General features: G+C 34.8%; 1 protein-coding gene and 1 long non-coding RNA gene across 2 annotated transcripts in view; one reads left to right on the top strand and one right to left on the bottom strand.

Annotated features, from left to right (window-relative positions):
- The window catches only part of LOC138713506 (uncharacterized), a 334,865-nt gene that overhangs the window by 24,012 nt on the left and 290,807 nt on the right, over window positions 1–20,046 (top strand). The gene's annotated exons all lie outside the window — the stretch shown is intronic.
- LOC138713505 (peptidoglycan-recognition protein LA-like) overlaps window positions 481–20,046 on the bottom strand; it is a 138,575-nt gene continuing 119,009 nt past the window's right edge. The window contains exons 2-3 of the mRNA XM_069845673.1: window positions 16,902–17,168; window positions 481–9,179 (exon numbers count right to left, since the gene is read on the bottom strand). Of these exons, the coding sequence (XP_069701774.1) occupies window positions 8,605–9,179; window positions 16,902–17,168 (842 nt within the window). The 3' untranslated portion in view covers window positions 481–8,604. The remainder of the gene's footprint in view (window positions 9,180–16,901; window positions 17,169–20,046) is intronic.

Consider the following 20,046-nt stretch of genomic DNA (forward strand, 5'->3'; position numbering starts at 1 on the left):
TTTGTCTATGAAGTGAAATAGTCTTTTTTTTTATTCCCATTCATGTTATTTACTCTTTGTCTGTGAAGTGAAATAATCTTTTGTTTATTCCCATTCATGTTATTTACTCTTTGTCTGTGAAGTGAAATAGTCTTTTGTTCGTTTTCAGTCATATTATTTGTTCTTTGGCTGTGAAGTGAAATAGTGTTTTGTATATTTCCAATAATGTTATTTAGTTTTTGACTGTGAAGTGAAATAGCCTTTTGCTTATTCCCAATCTTCCCAATCACGTTATTTATTCTTTGTCAAGCGAAATAGTCGTTTGTTTATTCCCAATCACATATGTACGATATATAAACTTCTATAAGGTATTTAATTTTAATTATCAATATTATACACAAGTATTCCACTGACTACCCACATGACACTTAGGTAGGCTAACCTTTCAGGTACAATAATAATGTTGCGTTATGAGCTTATGACACCAACTGATATGCACTGCACATCACACTAAATAACATGTCAGTCATGTAGCACTATTTTCGGCGAAATATAAGTCACATTAATGGAAATCACTTTAAGATCCATTGTTTGGCTGCTGCCTCTTTATTTATTTTTATTGTTTTGTCAAAATATGGAATACCTTGATAGCTAGTAGGCCTATTTCATTTCTTCACTGTCACTCATGTTGGTTTGTTTGAGCAATTTATAGTCTACACAAGTGATCATCTCTGTCCCATAATACAAGATCTTATACTATCAAGCAGCATTCTACGTATAAAATTATTATTTTATTGAATCATAAGGATAACATTTAGCTTGCCATTCTGGGTATTAATGGCTAATTCACGTGTTGACTGGCACCAATATGGAGTTTGGTTCGTTTAAATCCAGTCTACATCATGCTGAGTAAATTTCGGAAAAAGCAACCAAGTGTAAAATTGAAGAAAGGAATTTTATAGACATAGTTCTGATGAATAAAAAATTGCCAATTAGTGATCAGTGATAATAATATGTAGTCAGAACGAACGTAAATGTTCAAATTTTCGAGTTAAAGAGGCATTTTATGAAACGGTGTGAACATCTCTGTCCATAGTATTTAAGGGTAGAAGATAGTGAAAAAATACAAAAAAAAAAATAAATTAACATTTTGAAAAAGAATTAATGATTTAAATAATATTTTGATGTCTGAAGAAATTTATATTCATTACTCTACAAAGTGACTTTTATCACATTTAGAGACGCCATTTTTAAATGTTCAGCGCTGGAGTGGCTAATTTGCATGTAAAACTTTTGAGAGCTTTTTTCTGCATGTGCATTTTTCTCGCGCATGTGTAGACTATTGTCAGCGTATTTCGAACTGGTGCATCAAGGTCACGTATAAACGTACAAATCACGCACGAGTCACTGAACTGAAAATTTTGAATTTGAGCACTGGTAATCCCGGCTGTCCAGGTTGACTTTAGTTAAAGAGAATGATCCAGGAATGGGGTAAACACGCGTGGCAACTGCAGTCCATTGCTTGACCTTGATCCGTCAGTTCGAAATGCACTGAGTATAAAAGTTTAATATGTCAAAACATCATTAGAGATATATGCATGAAATTTTTACAGCACATTCCGAAGAGATCATGAAAAAGATTTACTGGGTAGAATTTTGTTACGTGCAACATATAGAGTGTTATGATGTTTTGCATTTAAATTTGAATATATATATATATATATATATATATATATATATATATATATATATGTTTGTGTGTGCACAAAAATTCTTCCCATGCAATTTGTAGAACAATCCCTTGTGATAATTGAAGCAGTGAGATCAAAAACCATTCAAGTCCACTTTTGGCCATTCATTTTTTGCAAATTTGAAATTAAATTTAGGATATTTCCACAAGTATCACGACTTTAAAAGTTGGTATATTACTTTGTCTTGATCTCTAAAACAACCAGAAATATTACGTGCAAAAAATAATAATTAGGTAAGAAATCATTTTTCATTTTTACAATTTTTCTCGAAACTTGTGTAATGGACTTGAATGGTTATTGATGTCACCGCTTTAATTTTTATGCCAGAAATTTTAGTCCACCATAATTATGAGATACATTAAGTGTCAGGCATACCATTGCATTACACTACGAGGGGGTCAAAAGCAAAAACTCAAAATATTTTTGAAAATGTTGAACATGTGTAAGTGTAGCATTTAAAGCACATAAGTTACTCACAAAATATTGTTTAATTATGTTGATAACGAAAAAAGTTTTAAATTTCACGAACCTCCCCCCTTAAGTGAATATTTTTTAGTATTTATAGCAATGTCTTCACATTCAGTAGTTCAGAAAATTCCCAGGATTGTGAATGCATTAACTCTGAAAGCAATGCATAATAGTAATTTATAATATAAGAGAGTAAAATTAGATTTTATGCGCGAGTACAAAGTTTATTGCCCGAGGCGAAGCCGAGAGTGATAATTTCCACGAGCACATAAAATTTGTTTACTCTCATGTGCTATACAATGTTTTATCCATTGCTGGAATCTACATTTAATTAATCCGTGGCGCTACAGCCCGTGAAGGGCCTAGACCGACCAGCTGTTGGCCTCACTCTTACATGCCAAAGCAGAGGTGGACGATCATCCAACAAGAATGGAGGTATCGTGTGGTTAGCATGATGATCCCCCCAGCCGTTATAGCTGGTTTTCGAAACCGGATTTCGCTACCTATTGTAGCTCCCCTAGTGCAGCACGATGCTGGGTGGCACCGGTCCCATACACTGGCCAAAATTTCATGAGAAAATTTCTTCCCCCATAAGGACTCGAACACTAAGCCACGGTCCGGGACTCTAAATTTAATTATTGGTATTTAAATTAAATTTTAAATTGTACGCTTTTTCTTTGTAATATTTTGTTTGTGAAGAAGTTATAAATGAATGAATGTATGGATTTTATGGTCGCTAATGTGTTTGTTGCCATGGAAAAAGTTTTTAATTCACAGCAGTGAATAAAGCCATTGTTTAGGTTATTAAGAACAGTGAAATAAAAACTAGTTTAGATACCAGGTTTGGATAATAGTTATTTATGGTACTTGTGAGGTAAGTGCAATAAAGATCACGCTCACAAGTACCATACGTAATTTTATCCATGACCATAACGAAAAATTATGTTTTATAAAAGACACTACGTTGAAAATAAGTCCTCATGTAATCACATACCATGGCATGGATTTTAGAATCAATACGTTACTAGGTAGGTCATGATGTAGGAGGCCATGATTAGTAAAGAATGGTATCTAAGGCGTTGGATAAATAACAAATTATAATTAATTATATAATTTTAATATATATTTTTTCACTTTAAAAGTGTATTTTAGTCTTTTTGAAGTTTCAGGGATTATTTAGAAGTGTTGATGGAACTAATGTGATTAAAATAATTTCACATTTTACTTCTGTAAACTTAAGAGGAATATTAAAACTTAATTAATCATCGTGTCTGTTTAGCTCAGTTGGCTAACGTGTGTTGTTTTAAAATCCTCTAAACCCAACTTCGTAGGTTCAAGTCTCCTCGCAACCCAAAAGGTAAATTATTACAAAATTTTAAAAAGATGCATAGACTATTAGATATGAATGTAATGTATAAATTACGACGTAGCAGATAGAGAAAAGAGAAGGAGATTGAGTGTATGTATATTTAAGAAATGGTAATAAAGAAGTAGAGGTAGTGACATCTAGTAACTAATATATTAACTTCTTGAGTAATAGTTGAATGGAAAAGTATACGTGTGTACCCGGGTACTAGGAAAATACTAATGAACTGTGAGATAAAGTTCAAACTGTGAGGTAAAGTCTTTATCTTACTAGTGAAATAAAGTAATGTTGAATAAAAGCCTACTTTACAAACGCAAAAGTATTTAGTAAAGGCATGTTTTTCGTTATGGTCATGGATAAAAGGCTTTATGAATACAACATCAGGACTGTATCTAATCACTTATACATCAGAAGATCTTGGGGCGGAAGTAAACACTTACTGAAAAATCCTTTTGATAAGAGTTTAAAAAATGATGTTGCCACATCTAGGGTTGCCGTTTTAAATCCTCCCAACAGAAACACCTAAGAACAGATGTCTCACAACTGAGGACGAAACTATTTTTCAGAATGATATTTGTACTTAGAAAAATAATTCAAATTTAAAGGCGATAAACTTATTAAGCTGACCATTCACTCTTTAATATACTGTAAACTTATTTATATGTTTAATTATTTTAAATCACTAATTTGAAATATTTTGTACACAGGCGAGTCAGTAGGCCTAAGTTATAAATCAAAGCAGGGATCTACATTTTAATGAGGTGCCTGAAACCATCACCGCTAGATGGCAGGCTTCAAGTGATTGATGTGCGCACAAGCGAAACAAAGAAGCAGCAGTTGGAAGTTTCTGACAGCTGTACAGGATTGTACCATTGTTGAGCCAAACTCTGTTGTGCGATTTTTTTTTTTTAACAAAGGACCAGGCAGCGAAGATAAATGCTTCGCGTGTATTGTCAGTATTGTTTGTCACGTCAAGTTGTCCACAATTGGGTGCAGAAGTTCTCTGATAGATAAACAAATATCAAACATCGAGTCGGTCGGTCAGTGGAGATATCATAGCAAATGTGCAACAGGTTGGCGACTTGATCTGGACAGAACGAAAAGGACATTATGCTCTCTCTGATAGTTATAGGAGATGAGTCATGTCTGCGTCATTATCAGCTCGAAACAAAGCGTTAATCAATACTCGGGTCAAGTCGCCAATGGTAGGGTCTACACATGCCGCCATTTTGAAACTTCTGTTTATTTTTTTGGCTTCTACTCACATCTATAATACTGCCATCTAGCATTGATAGCTTCAGGAGTCTTATTAAAATGTATATCGCTACTTCAATTTGTAAATTACTGACTTTCCCTCGTATTTCAAGAATATGTTAAGTTTTTGCTGACAAATATTATGTATTTATAATTATATAGTTCATGTATAAATTTTATAATTTCCCGTAAAAATTATTTTTAAAATGTCTGACATTCAGAAACTTTGAAAAGTATCCATTAATAATCGAGACTGGTGATCAGCATTATAAAATGAAATAAAGTAGTGTCTGCTGTCTGGAGCTCGGATTTTAAAGATACCAGCATTATAAAATAAATTAAAGTAGTGTCTGATGACTGGGGCCTGGATTTTAATGAAATCAGCATTATAAAATGAAATGAAGCAGTGTCTGATGACTGGGGTCTGGATTTTAATGAAATCAGCATCATAAAATAAACTAAAGTAGTGTCTGATGACTGGGGTCCGGATTTTAATGAAATCAGCATTATAAAATAAACTAAAGTAGTGTCTGATGACTGGGGTCCGGATTTTAATGAAATCAGCATTATAAAATAAACTAAAGTAGTGTCTGATGACTGGGGTCCTGATTTTAATGAAATCAGCATTATAAAATAATCTAAAGTAGTGTCTGATGACTGGGGTCGGATTTTAATGAAATCAGCATTATAAAATAAACTAAAGTAGTGTCTGATGACTGGGGTCCGGATTTTAATGAAATCAGCATTATAAAATAAACTAAAGTAGTGTCTGATGACTAGGGTCCGGATTTTAATGAAATCAGCATTATAAAATAAACTAAAGTAGTGTCTGATGACTGGGGTCCGGATTTTAATGAAATCAGCATTATAAAATAAACTAAAGTAGTGTCTGATGACTGGGGTCCTGATTTTAATGAAATCAGCATTATAAAATGAAATAAAGTAGTGTCTGATGACTGGGGTCCGGATTTTAACCCAATCATCTCGTTTGACGAGCTGTGGTCGCGCGAGATTTACCAAACCAAAATATCTTGATAAAACATCTTAATCAGCAAGTACATCATACTTTCGGTATAGTCTCTGATAAATTCTGCATAAAAAATCTTAACCAGTTCTTTTTTTATCACTTTTTTGCAGCACACTGCAAATGAATCAGCAAACTAAACATTAAATCAATGTTGATATCAGCATTATAATAGTACATTACGCAACGAGCCTAAAATGGTAATAATTAAGACGCGAGTATGTTTATGAAACGAGCGCAAGCGATTTGTGATATGTGGTAGTCAATTGTGTTTTTAGCTGGGATAGTATGCGGTATTTATGCTGTTAGTTGCAACAATATGTGTTATTTGTGTTTTCATTTGCGGTAATACTACTAGGTTCAAAAAGTTCCCGGAATTTTACTACCATTTTTCGTATTAATATATAACAAGGGATATTATACATTTGTTTTGTTGGTAACATTCATGATGTCATTTTCTTTAAGTGTGTTGATAATGGCGATAGTTGGTTTTGAGTTGTAGGCAATTGTTTATCATAGTGTTTTGTTTGTTCGTCGCATTTTGTAATTATGTCCACAGAGCAACGTACAAACATCAAGTTCTGTGTTTTGATACACAAAACTCCTGCAGAGACATTAAGATTGTTGGAAGAAGCATATGGCGAAGCAGCTCAAGTGTATGCCTGGCATAAACACTTTTCTGGTGGCCGCGATAGCATCAAAGATGACGTACGCAGCGGCCGACCAACAACTGCAACAAATGAAGCAATCGCTCAGCGTGTGCGTAATGTTGTGAGGGACGACCGACGTAAAACCATAAAAGAGATAGCAGCAAAGGTCGGAATATCAGTCGGAAGTGTACACAATGTTCTTCACAAGCATCTCAACATGCATTACGTGTCTCAGAAGTTAGTTCCGAAAATGTTGTCGGCAGAACAGAAAGAAACAAGAATGACTCTTGTTGGGGACATGATCAGTATGGCTGATGAAGATGGTGATTTCTTAAACAAAATTATTTCTGATGATGAAACTTGGTGCTACTTGTACGACCCAGTCCCTAAACGACAGTCATCTGAGTGGAAATCGAAAACATCTCCTCGGAAGCAAAAATTTCCTAGGGACACTTACAAAGGCAAAGTTATGTTGGAAGTTTTCTTCGACTCTCAGGGTCTCATCCACCATGAGTTCACTCCAGAAGGTCGTACTGTAACGAAAGAATTGTACGTAGAAATCCTCCGTCGCCTCCGGGACGCAGTGAGAAGGAAACGTCCAGAAAAGTGGGTAGAAAACAACTGTTTCCTTATGAATGACAATGCACCTGCTCATCGCGCAATTATTGTAAAGAATTTTCTTGCCAGGCACAACATAACTGCTTTGGATCACCCACCATACTCTCCTGATCTCTCACCACCTGATTACTTTCTGTTTCCCCGTCTGAAAAGTCATCTGAAAGGACGGAGATTAAATTCTGAAGAGGTTATCGCAAACGCGACGAGAGCACTAAGACGGGTTTCACAAAATGGCTTCCAGCCTGCTTCCAGGAACTCTACACGCGTTAGCAAAAGTGTGTTGTTGCGGAAGGCAACTATTTTGAAGGGAAGGCTGTAGAATAGTGTTTAAGGTACGTTGTTTCTATGATAGTAGCAAATTCCGGGAACTTTTTGAACCTAGTATGTATATGATATCTATGTTGTCCGTTGCGATTATATGTGGTACTTTTGTTCAGTTTTGTTAATGTGTAATATTTGTGTTGCCAGTTGTCCTAGCATGTCGTATTTATGTTGTAAGTTATGACAATTTTTATGATCGTCATATAACTTGATTCGATATTTCTTTGAGCAGCGCATCTTCGTAATATAATCTAATTTGAAAGTGTTCTTTAGCAAAAAAAAAAAAAGTCAAGCAAAATTTCATTAGTTTTCTGTTGTCAAAATTCCAAGTACATAAGCAATTTCTTAATAAAATTAGACTTATTAAATAATTTCTGAGCAAAAACCGAATTGAGAGTGCTAGATTATAAAATAAGAACACATTAAAAATATCACTGAAAAGTCTAACATATTTTAAGCTCATTAGGAATGCAGTAAAACTCTTGATATTTTGTCGAATCTCACTCAAGATGAACGATTATTTGGATGCTTTCAAAGATATTTTGAACTAGCCATGTTTTCAAGTTTGAATTAAGAAATTGCAATTTGGAAGTCATAGAGTTTTGTGACCAGCACGTTCCCCCGATCTGACACAATATAACCTTTTATTTATTGGATACTTTGAGTAACAAAATGCATGCAACAAATCTCGATATAAGAGTAACATCTCAAGACAATTTCTGGAAGTTACTCAAGAGCTTTTTCGAGTAAACCAAAGTCGTTTTGATGGGTTCTGAGAATGTTTGCTCAGAGAGGGACAGCATTTCCAAAAATTTTATATTTCAGTAAATGTATTTCCAAGATTTCTGAAGTAAAAACGAATAACTGTGTGTACACAAGTCAAGTGGGAGTTAATTGAGAAAACCACATGCGCGCGACCCCGTGTCTGTTGTCAAGTACAGTATGTAAATCCTTTGATAATAATAAGGATAGACTGAATATTTAAATACAGATTTAATCTTTTTAGTTAAGAATTTCAATGTTGACAATCGAGCAACATTACCCATACATACTTTTTTATTCGAGCTATTGTAACAGCAGCCGACGTTTGAACTTGATATTATACTGAAATATAAGAGTGAGATTCATTATAAAAGACAGTACTGACATGTTGGGATTTCTGATTTTTGTATTTTAAACAATATACGGACATACACCAATATCATCTTTGGTAGCTGTCCAGAAATGTGGCCATTTCTTAATAATGCCGTAGAGTACCGGACCTGGACTCATTGTATCATATGTCTCGTTCATCGGAACGAGTTTGTAGTTTTGATCTATCTTCTCCAGCTTGACTCCAAGTTCTATTAGGTCCTTGAGGGCTTCTAGTTGACCATTTGTCGGAGTATCGTGGACGAAGTTCCCGATTAATGAGATGCCAATGTTACATCGTTTAACAAATCCAGTGTGCATGTTGGTGGCGTCCCATCCCCTGCCCTCGTACACATTGCCGTCTCCACCTATGACGAAACTGTAGCCGATGTCTGGCAACTCCAGTTCGTTGCCCATGTGGTAATCTTGTATGCTCCTCATTTGGGCCGAACATTTCACGGGGGTGTAACAGGCCGGCGTAACCGTGTGCGAAATCACTACAAATATCGTCGGATGACGTAGTTGCCTCACGTATCTTGGTTCTGCTCCAAACCAGTCTTCCTTGGAGTAGATGGTGTGGTTTGATGAAAGTGTGTTGTTAGGATTCGGTGTCGGTTCTGCAAAGAAAAGATCAAAAGTCACATCTAGGATGCCTTCATTACATTATTTCCACATTCAAAGATCGGCCAAGATGCAGTTCCCTTTAATCATCTTGGGCACCTTCATCGTTAGGTCATAACTCGAATTCTTTTGTGCTATCATATTGCAAAATACAGAATTGTTCAGGAAACTTTTGAGATCAATGCAACTTTTTCAAGAAATCCATGATGTTGAAATCAAGTTTTCAGATATTTATGCTTTAATATATTTTTATACTACCATATGGAAATGTGGCCATTGCAAATCTGTCTTTAGAATTTTTATTATATTTTTTCTTTATTTATTATTGAAAGTAAAAATAACATACAATAACAAAGACACTATTGTAATACTCGTATATGAATATTCTTCAAAATTCGAAATTGATTACCACTCTCGTAGTCAAATACATATTACAAATTATTATTGTATAAATGCAATGTATAACTGGGTCACACCCGAAAAAGCAAGATGCTTGAGGTCGGGTGTGACCAATAATGAAAACTGGATAGAAGAAAAAAATAAATAATAATAATAATAATAATAATAATAATAATAATAATAATAATAATAATCACAAATTGATTAAACTGTTAACTGTAATTACACATAAAATTTAAAAAGAAAAAGAAAAAACAAAAACAAACAAACAAACGGTACATAGCCTATACGTAAACATACTAAGTTAAGAATACAACGTTGTTAAAGTGACAAAAAATAAATAAAGGATAAGAATTTAAATTATTATAATTTTAAAAACAGTTCAAGCACTTGCTTTTTGAATAATGTATACTGTTTAATCATTTTAGTTTAGGATTCCTCTTTATGAAATCATTATAATATAATCTTGGACTGTAATTAGAACTATGCCTTAGACCTGCTTCAGCCTTACATTTTGGTTCAATGAGGGGGAGCGAAATATTGTCCAGACTGATTATTTAGTCCTGACAGCTCAGCGACGCGAAAGAGAGGAAGTAATAGGAGTAGTGAGGAGAGCTCCGGAGTAGATATAAGGGCGAGCGGTCGGTAAAGGAATGCAGTACAGCTTAATTGTACTAGAAACATACAGCTCTACCGCACGCATGACATCCGATCGCTTCGAAGACAAGCGAGTGACTAACCCAAACACCCCTTGGCGTAACTAAATGGACTCGCCTGACCCAGGCACACATCTCCGGCGACTGTCAGGACTAAATAATCGTATTGTATCTTCTTGTGTTGTGACCATGTCCATTAAAAAGTGATAGTTTTGTAGCAATAAAAACAGTGCTGCAAAGTGACTTTCAAGCACTAGTGTAGCAATAGCAATATACGTTACAAGAGCGGTATGTTGAAGTTTTCATGTTCGAGCAAAAGTTTGAAAAAGCGAAACGTAGTTGAGTTTTTTTAATTTACGAGTATTGGAAGAAAACATACCGCTCATGTATCATACATTATTTTGTGCGAAGATCGTTTATTACATACCTGAAAGAGGAATTTCTAATTAGTTGCAATGAAATCTCCATCTTGGTTTCTGTTCAATGACGGCAAATTTGCAAAACAAAAATATCTATCTTCAACATTGTTGCTTTAAAATGTTTTCTGTGTTTACTATACTCCAGCAGGCCGTGATATACGTCTGTCTTTTTTTTTCCCCCAGTCTATGATGAGTCTGGAATCTCGTTGATTTTTTCACGGCTTCCTTAATGTTACTTGCATCACGAATGCAGTAACTTTAGTTGAGTTATAGAGTTTACTTAATTTTTGCAAATATTTAAAAACAATAATTAACAGTGAAATTTAGGTGAAATTGCAGTGGTAAGTTTCCAATTTATAATTATTACTATATTGAACGTCTCTAAAAATAATATGTTAAAAGCCTAAAGCAGTAAAATCAATATGTCACTTAAGCGGTAAGAAGAGGGAATTGTTATGTGTGTTAGGTTGGGAATACTGAATGTCGAATTTTAGATTTTCCGCGGATTGGTTTTGTGCGGAAACCAAGCAAATACGCACGATCTCGCACAAAATAACTTTGCAACGCTATTTTATGACTACATGAAAATGAAACATATTATATAATTTATTAAATTATTTGATATTCACATTATTACTCCTAAGAGGGGAACAATGCTTTGAATAATGCCAGATGGAGTGCAGAATAATACATACTCAACTGATTTTCTTATTAATTAATTATCATTATTATTCGCATAATTTTATTATTTTATTATTATCATTATTATTAATATTATTATTATTATTATTATTATTATTATTATTATCATTATTATGTTTTTAATTTCAGAAACCAAAATCCGACACGCAACACAAAACAATCTTGAGCAACGTCATTTTCCGTAACTATGAAAATGTAGCTAAAATGTTGATAATATGATTTCAGTCTTGTAGTAGGACCTACATTTGATGTAGAATATATAGTAAACAACTTTTCCCGCAACAGGTATGAGCACCTTTTCCAGGATCCATGCTGAAACAAAAAGGACTGAACTTCAAATGTTTACTCTAATAAGACTGAGCCGCAATCGAATGCTAATCCTGTTAATAGTTAGACCACAGTCTAGTATATACAGTCACGAAGCTCAATACGTACGGAATATGCATCCATAGATAGTTGCTAACCACTCGGATCGCTACCATCGCCTCATCACATACAATGTGAAACAGTACCGGTACAGTCTATTGTTCCTAATACCCTTATAAACTCAAACTTCGTGACTGTATAGTCGACACCTGTAGAGTCACGGTCAGCGCGTCTGGCCGCGAAACCAGGCGGCCCGGGTTCGAATCCCGGTCGGGGCAAGTTACCAGGTTGAGGTTTTTCCGGGGTTTTCCCTCAACCCGTTACGAGCAAATGCTGGGTAACTTTCGTTGCTGGACCCCGGACTCATTTCACCGGCATTATCACCTTCATTTGATTCAGACGCTAAATAACCTGAGATGTTGATAAAGCGTCGTAAAATAACGCAATAAAATAAAATAAAACAAAAAATAAGTGACTGTATATACTAAACTGTAGTTAGACCATGAACCAATGCAACTTGTGTGACCACGCCCAAGGACGCCACCTTCCCTTGCTACAGGCATGAGGGCGCCAAAATTGCATATAAAATTAGTCGGCTGAGCTGATTCTTTCAGTAATATCTCGGCATTGAGAGAAGCTAAGGATCTGTGCGACAACTGGTTAGATTTGTAAAGGCGATTTCTACAATATACAGTGGTAATAGGCCAGTACGGTACACATTGACTAAACTATAGTGAAAAATTTGTTTTGAGCCTGGACTAATTTCGAAATCTCGCTTCATAAGAAGAACTTCATTGCATGCTCTTCATTAATTAGCCTACTTCCATGATCTTACAGTAGATCCGTGTTCTCCATTTGTAAACCGAAACAAAAATAAAATATTCCTACCAATACAACTGCAGTTTCATTTCTGAAACTGGGTGACGCATTCCACGTTCTGGGATCTATCTGTTACAGTGCTGAATTTTATTTTATTTTATTTTATTTTATTTTATTTATGGTATTTCAAAAGTATATAATAAGTTACGCGTGTTGAGACTCATTGCAAACCTCAAGTGATATGCAATGAATGCCTTTTTTAACAGAATTGTTGCAATATACTATTAACTTTCGATTCTGAATAGATTAATAAATTTATAGATTAGCCAACGGTATTTCGATATTTCCATCTGTCATTTTTTACTCTTGATGGGCACTTGAGCAAGACATTTCAGAGTTGTTCTTCAAAAAGTTTTTCTAACCAAGATCTAAAAAGATCTTGGTTAGAAAAACTTTTCTCATAAATAATAGGCATATAACTGTTGTTTTCAAGCTTCGAACAATACAAAATCAGTTATTAGAGTAAATTAATGGATTCTGGAAGTGACACAATTTATCAAAATTTTCTCAATTACTTTTCCATTTGCTACGATCTTAACATTGTTATTCTTTTGTGACACACTGCCATTGTTTTAGGGCCGCATTCATAAACGAGCACTGTTCTGACCTTGACGTCGTGCGTGGGCATCAGGCTCTAGGTATGGAAGGAGGAAGGGTTGTGTATATGAACAAGCAGTCTGTTTAATTAAGAAAACAGTGGTGCACAAACTTAAAATGGAACATGAAAATTTATGTCGTTATTTTTACATGGCTTCTTTCTGATTGATATTACCTATTTTGTCTGTAAAATAAAAGCACTAACACCAATTTCTTAATATTGCAGCTGTGTTTTAAACGTTAATAACATAATAAGGAGTAAGAAGAAATATTCACATAAATTCCATACTAGTACAACTGTACTGTACTAAGTGGATGAAACATCATTCATAAAGAAAGTAATATCACAGTCTAGTATATACAGTCACGAAGCTTGAGTTGTGAGAGTGCTAGGAACAATAGGCTGTGCCGGTACTATTTCGCATTGTCTGTAAGGAGGCGATATTAGCAATCCTAGTGGTTAGCAACTATCTATGGATGCATATTTACTACGTATTGAGCTTCGCGACTGTATATACTAGACTGTGGTAATATCCCAAAGAAAAAGATTGAGTATGACTTGAGAAGTTGGAATTGATATTGATGGTATCTTTAGCCTTATAAAAGTAATCAATAAACTAATCAAAACAATATTACAGTACAAAGCAAAGTTACCTAGGTACTCTATATGTTTTTTTAAGTGTAACTAATATTCCATAACAAAACTCTTATCGCATTATGCTTTTAAGGTGATATTGGTGAGCAAGTTCCTATCATCAGAATATTAAATTATTTTCTCGAAATCTGCTAAGCTATAGAGCTGACATTTTTACAATATATGGGCACATGCCATTTGCTTATGATGTAATAGTAGTTGCTTTCTTAATTAATTTCCTTACAAACATTTTCCATGCGAATATTTTCAAAATTTGTAATACACTATCGTCAGTAATACGTATTTACGGTATATTAGATTTACGAAAACATTGTTTCAGTACATGTAAGACTACTAAATAAATAGGCCTATATCTGAAAATTTCACTTTTCTATTAAAAAGTTGACAAAATATTTCTTTTGAATAAAAAAAACAAAATTATGTAAAATGAGCATTAAAATTAAAACTTACACTCTTATAATACACTTATACTTCTCAGACAAATCTAAAACTTAATATGGATACAGTTTTAATAAGTTCTCTTTCCTTTATCTATTGAATCAGTGCTGGTCATCCCTGTATATAGCTCGACCAATCGGCATATACTATCTCTTTCGTCTGTCTCTTTCCTTTCCGCTTTAAAGCGCTCAGGCTCTCCTGAGCTCTAATGCGCGCGCTTGCGCCTATGGGCATCAATTGACATGACTGTTTTAGACTCTAAAGTAGTGAGTGGTTCCTAAAATGGGTGTCGCGAGATGATTTACAGAATGAAACAAAAACATTTTATTGGCTTACACTTACTGCATGTTTAGAAACATAAACAACATTTAACATAAAAATAATGTTATGAATGCGACAGACTAATTTTACATTTACTGTTTAAATCCAAAGATATTGTTGTCAGTTCTTTTAAAAGTTGTTTAAACAGATGTCATTTGGTATACTTCGGTTGTTTTAATCGTTTCAAATATTATGAGATTTTTAAACTAAAGATTATAAAGTTTAAAGGGAATTTGTTGATTTAAGGATGTGATTGCTTTAAAAAAAAGTAAGAAATAAACTTGATAGAAACTTCATATTCTGAATGTATTAAAAGTTCCAACGAATTAGTAATATAATGGGTCAGCGCTTCACCTTGCAAACTATTATTCAAAGTGTTTAAGTGTTGAGTGTTCGAAAATAGCAGCAAAGTAGACTACCGGTACTAAAAATGATTATGTAATATTTCGTGTTGTTGTACTCTACTCTTCTATTTTTGTCGTTCTTTGCGTGGTATCCACTAATTTTGAATAAAATAATAGTTGTTTTCAATGTTACAGGGATTTTTTATTTTTCGAATGGAGTACCCTACCAGTTCAATAGTGGGGTCGCATACAGAAGTCTCGCCCAAAAGTGGGCCGCGTCTTCAGAAAGTTTGGAAACCACTGCTCTAAAGCAGGGGTTCCCAACCGGTGTGTCGCATAGCCCCATGCAATGTGTCGCGAAATTTTGGAATTGAAAATTAAATTTTATGCCATCCAGAAAGTCTTTTTACAACGCATTTTTTTATTTACAACGAAGTCTTTGATATGATACATTTTATTTTGAGACAGACTTTACCAATGAAAGTGAACACCTTCAACAATGCTTAATAATTCGTTTACTCTTCTCACTTAGTAATGAAGAGAGTTTAGAATCGCCAGTATGTACGTGTGAACGGGTGATAGTGTGACTATATTATCAAAAGTGCTTCCTTAGATTTTATCATGAACAAATTTTTAATTCGAAAAGGACAATCTGAATCAAGTTCTGGGTCAGATGATAGCAATATTAATTCAAATAATATGAGCGAAAATTCCCTTCAGGCTTCACAAAAACGTACTGCGTTTCGTAAATATAGTGATTAATACGGTTTTACGTGACGTGGAGATGAATATACAGTAAACAAAATCCCGAGTGTCTTATATGGGAAATATTTTGTCAAATTAGTCGATGCTGCCGAATAAACTAAAAAGACATTTAGAACTGCCGTTTTCAACGCCATACTTGTGTGAATCAGCATTTTCTAGCATGAAAATAGTGAAATCTAAACAAAGGAACAGATTGCTGCATCTTGAAGATGATTTACGTGTTGATCTGTCAACCACAAGGCCACCCCACCAAGCGCACACTTCACATTAATATTTAAATAGGTGAATTTTCAAAAGCGATAATAAAAATCTTTTATCGGACATCCAGCATAGAGAGGTTGGGATTTTTAACACATACCTTTGTTTTTTTTCTAATGCCACCCAAGTTTTTTTTTAGATTGCGTGTTAACATCGACCTCTCTACAACACTGGATATCCGACACTACATAGAAGTTATCAGTGCTTTTTCGCTGGAATGGCCTTCCGGCACCTTTTTCTTGTATTTTTCATCATGGAACCGGAATATATGTGAACAACTATGTTTTTATATAATTTTTATATGGATTCCACTTTGACCTTGAAAGTCTTGGTTGGACGAGAAGGATGTTAAAAATGATAAAATTCCCTTACAGTGAACAGTAATCATCTCCCTGTCCACTGTAAAATATTCTACACAGAGTTTCAGCACCTTTTTCTCTAGAAGAAAAGAGTTTGATAATAATAATAATAATAATAATAATAATAATAATAATAATAATAATAATAATAATAATAATAATACTTACTTACTGGCTTTTAAGGAACCCGGAGGTTCATTGCCGCCCTCACATAAGCCCGCCATTGGTCCCTATCCTGAGCAAGATTAATCCAGTCTCTACCATCATATCCCACCTCCCTCAAATCCATTTTAATATTATCTTCCCACCTACGTCTCGGCCTCCCCAATAATAATAATAATAATAATAATAATAATAATAATAATAAGAAGAAGAAGAAGAAGAAGAAGAAAAAGTAGAAGAAGAAGAAATACTGGTGTGTCGCGATATCGTGAACGTTCAGTAAAATGTGTTGTCAGTCAAAAAAGGTTGGGAACCACTGCTCTAAAGTATACATAGAGTTTCCTATCATACTGTATTTACATGCCATGTGTTAGGCCCTGGCCTAAGCTCTTATTTACCTGCGGGCGGAGGATTGAAGGTGACGCTGTCTCTGGAGGGTTTGTCACTAGCACTGGAGCTGAAATGGACGATGAGGATTGTGAGCACCACTATCAGCAGCGCTGAGACACCCATTGCTACGAGGTAGAAGCGTCTCTTGAAACAGAACGCAGCGTGCCTGTTGCTGTCCGAAGCTGCGTTGTTACTCTGGCGGGGAGGTACACCGTTGAAAGTGGGTACCACGCCATGCAGCTTCTCGTCGGAACCAATTATCGTGGCATTCGAGGCTGCAACAGATGAAAACAATTTTGCGGTGTACTCCTTCTTTGTTGACTAGGTGCGATTCAAAGACTTGTAGATGTTCACAAGCATTTAGTTGTTACAAGAAAAAATCAATACAATTGTTTAATATCTGTTGTTTAACGATGCTGTATCAACCACTAAGTTATATAGCTTCGATGGAATTGGTGATAACTAGAGCCCGGATATTTAGGCATTTATTTTGGTTAAAATAGGCAGTCATATAGGCACTAAAATAGTAAAAATAAGCAGTGAATTAGGCATTTATTATTCATGGAAACAGACAAAAAATAGACAAATACTTAATAAACTATCCCATACGGTACTCACTTCCCTTGGTTACATGTCACAACAAGATGTTTTTTAAGTTGTCAACTGTCATAGTGAGCCGCCTGTCAGAGAGAACGTTTTTCATGGTGGAAAAAGATCTTTCTACTTCTACTGCAGTGATTGGAATAAACTTAAAACAACTATTTCAGAAGGACTGTCTCTACTTTCTTTCAGAGATCGGGAAAAATCGACTGTGTATTGTCTTAAAAATAGGGATGAGAGAAGGGATTAGAGACTTCAAAGTACGCGTGATTTGTGCGTGCAAGCGACAACAGTAACGGGACCTGGAGAGTTGCTTTTAATACTTCCCTCATCCCCTTTCTTTCGCTGGTAAACCCCGAAGTGACCTGAGCACTGAGGGTTATACTGTTCAAACATCTTTGTTAAGTGACATAAAAGACAGAATCGTTAGGGGAGAAAAGTTTACGACTTCTTGGAAACATATGTATTGCTGGAGAATAAGATTCTCAGCAAATATTTGTGTGAGGTGAATATATATTTTTAATTTGTACAACCGTTCTTTTTTGTTTTTTGATATAATTTATGTGCGGTTTATTTTAAATGCATTAAAAATATAGAAAATGTACAATAACGACGTAAAAAGGCTAAAAAAAGGCATTTAACCATAAAATAGGCAACGGGAGCTAAAATAGGCAAAAAAAGGCTAAAATAAAATTTGGGCCTATCGTCCCCAACTGTGTGGAAACGTGTTTACCTCTAATAGGTCTTTCATATATACATTCAGTTAAAAAAAAAGGCATTTTGCTTAATATCCGGGCTCTAGTGATAACTAAAGCCCGGATTTCTAAGCAAAATGCATATTCTTTTCCACACTTTTAAAGGTAAACAGAAAGGTCATACTTCGGGGTAGATGGAAACTGCACACTTTGATCCGGAAACTGCACACCGCTTTTCGAGGGACCCACTAATCCTACCCGGATACTGCAGACTGGCTCACGAGGGTTTTACTAATTTTACCCGAAAACTGCACAATTTACAAAATATGTTTATTTTGCATTTGATTGACTTTACATTGAAACTTCGGTTACTTCCTTCAGTGCTTTCCTGTTTAGTAATATAAATCTCAGTTTGTATGTCCAAAAGTTGATTCACGAATTTATACAATGAAAGATTACTTCTGTAAAAACTGAAATTAAAATGCTTGTGAAATGACTCACAGCCATTTGTTGTGCGAGAGGTCGATGCAGTCAGGCCTGCCCATACAGTAGAAGAGAAAATTGCATCATCGGAGATGTACGTTTCTAGTAGGCTAAATAATCTGCAAATTTCTCAAGTCTAATACCTATCGGTTTTACCTCAATTAGTTCCATAGCGAAGAAATCCCCGAATTCTTGCTATTGAAAAGAACGAAATCTTCGCTTCGTTTAGTAATAAAGTTTAAATTACTCAGTCTGTCATGAACTTCGGGTTGCGATTTAAGTAGAATAAGTTGAAGTTTCCTCCACGATTTGTATAAGTCAACTTTTATTCGAGATATATCACGTACTTTTAGGTTTTCTGTAGGCAAGATTTGACAAACAGCATGAAATATTTTTGATGACTTAATATTAACAACATCGATGGCTTTTCTTTTCGTAGCTGCATTAATTATATTATTTGGCAATTTAATATACTAATGCTCACCACATGTTATGCTCACCGCGTTCTCTAATAACTTTCATATTGTTCAGCAAGCTATAAATTTTCGCATTGCATTTTCTAACACAACACCTCCAGATTACTTCATAGTTTTTCAACTCCTTGGCTTTATAAAATTTACAGTCGTCATAGCCTATACCAGTACTAAATTACCCCGTTCACTTTCAGATCTAAACAGACGCTCCATTTCGCACAAAATTAAAACAGTTTGGTAAATTAAAACTATCTATAGTATTGGCAAAGCAGCTTGAAAATATTTTGGTGTGCTGTTTCCATATGGCCGTAATTCAGGTAGAAAATGTTAGTGTGCAGTTCCTATATGACCAAAATCCAGGTAGAAAATTTTGATGTGCAGTTTCCGACGCCCGATACTTCGTAGGACACACTTAGCTAAGCAGTTTTAACTATGTTTGTTAGTGCTTATAAATGCTTATTTCACAGGAAAACGTTTTTGCTTACTTATTTGACTATTTTAAATTAAAACAGCATATTTTACCCAAAACTGTAATTTTAAAAGTGCATATTTCACTCCTAGCCATCATTTATCACTGATTACCCCTTTTTTAATTGACTAATAAAAATTAACTTCAGTCGAATGCGTATGACTCAGGATGTTGTGAAATACCGCGTAGTTCTAATTAGGAGAAAACCTTGGGATTTCCCGCCAAGCTTCTGCGACTAGGCAGTATAAAGACGTGTTTATAAAGTCACCGAGTAGAATTTAGAAATTTAATGAACTCTTTCCAAATTTGACTTTACCTTCTCAGCCAGTCTAACTCGATGGGGTACGTGGTTACAGGCTATGTCATACTACGCGGAACATTTTATTGAAGTGAAAAATGTTTTGAATTCCATAAATGCAGAAGATGCAGCCCA

The sequence above is a fragment of the Periplaneta americana genome, chromosome 14 (assembly GCF_040183065.1).
Source record: "Periplaneta americana isolate PAMFEO1 chromosome 14, P.americana_PAMFEO1_priV1, whole genome shotgun sequence".
NCBI classification, from domain to species: Eukaryota; Metazoa; Arthropoda; class Insecta; order Blattodea; family Blattidae; genus Periplaneta; species Periplaneta americana.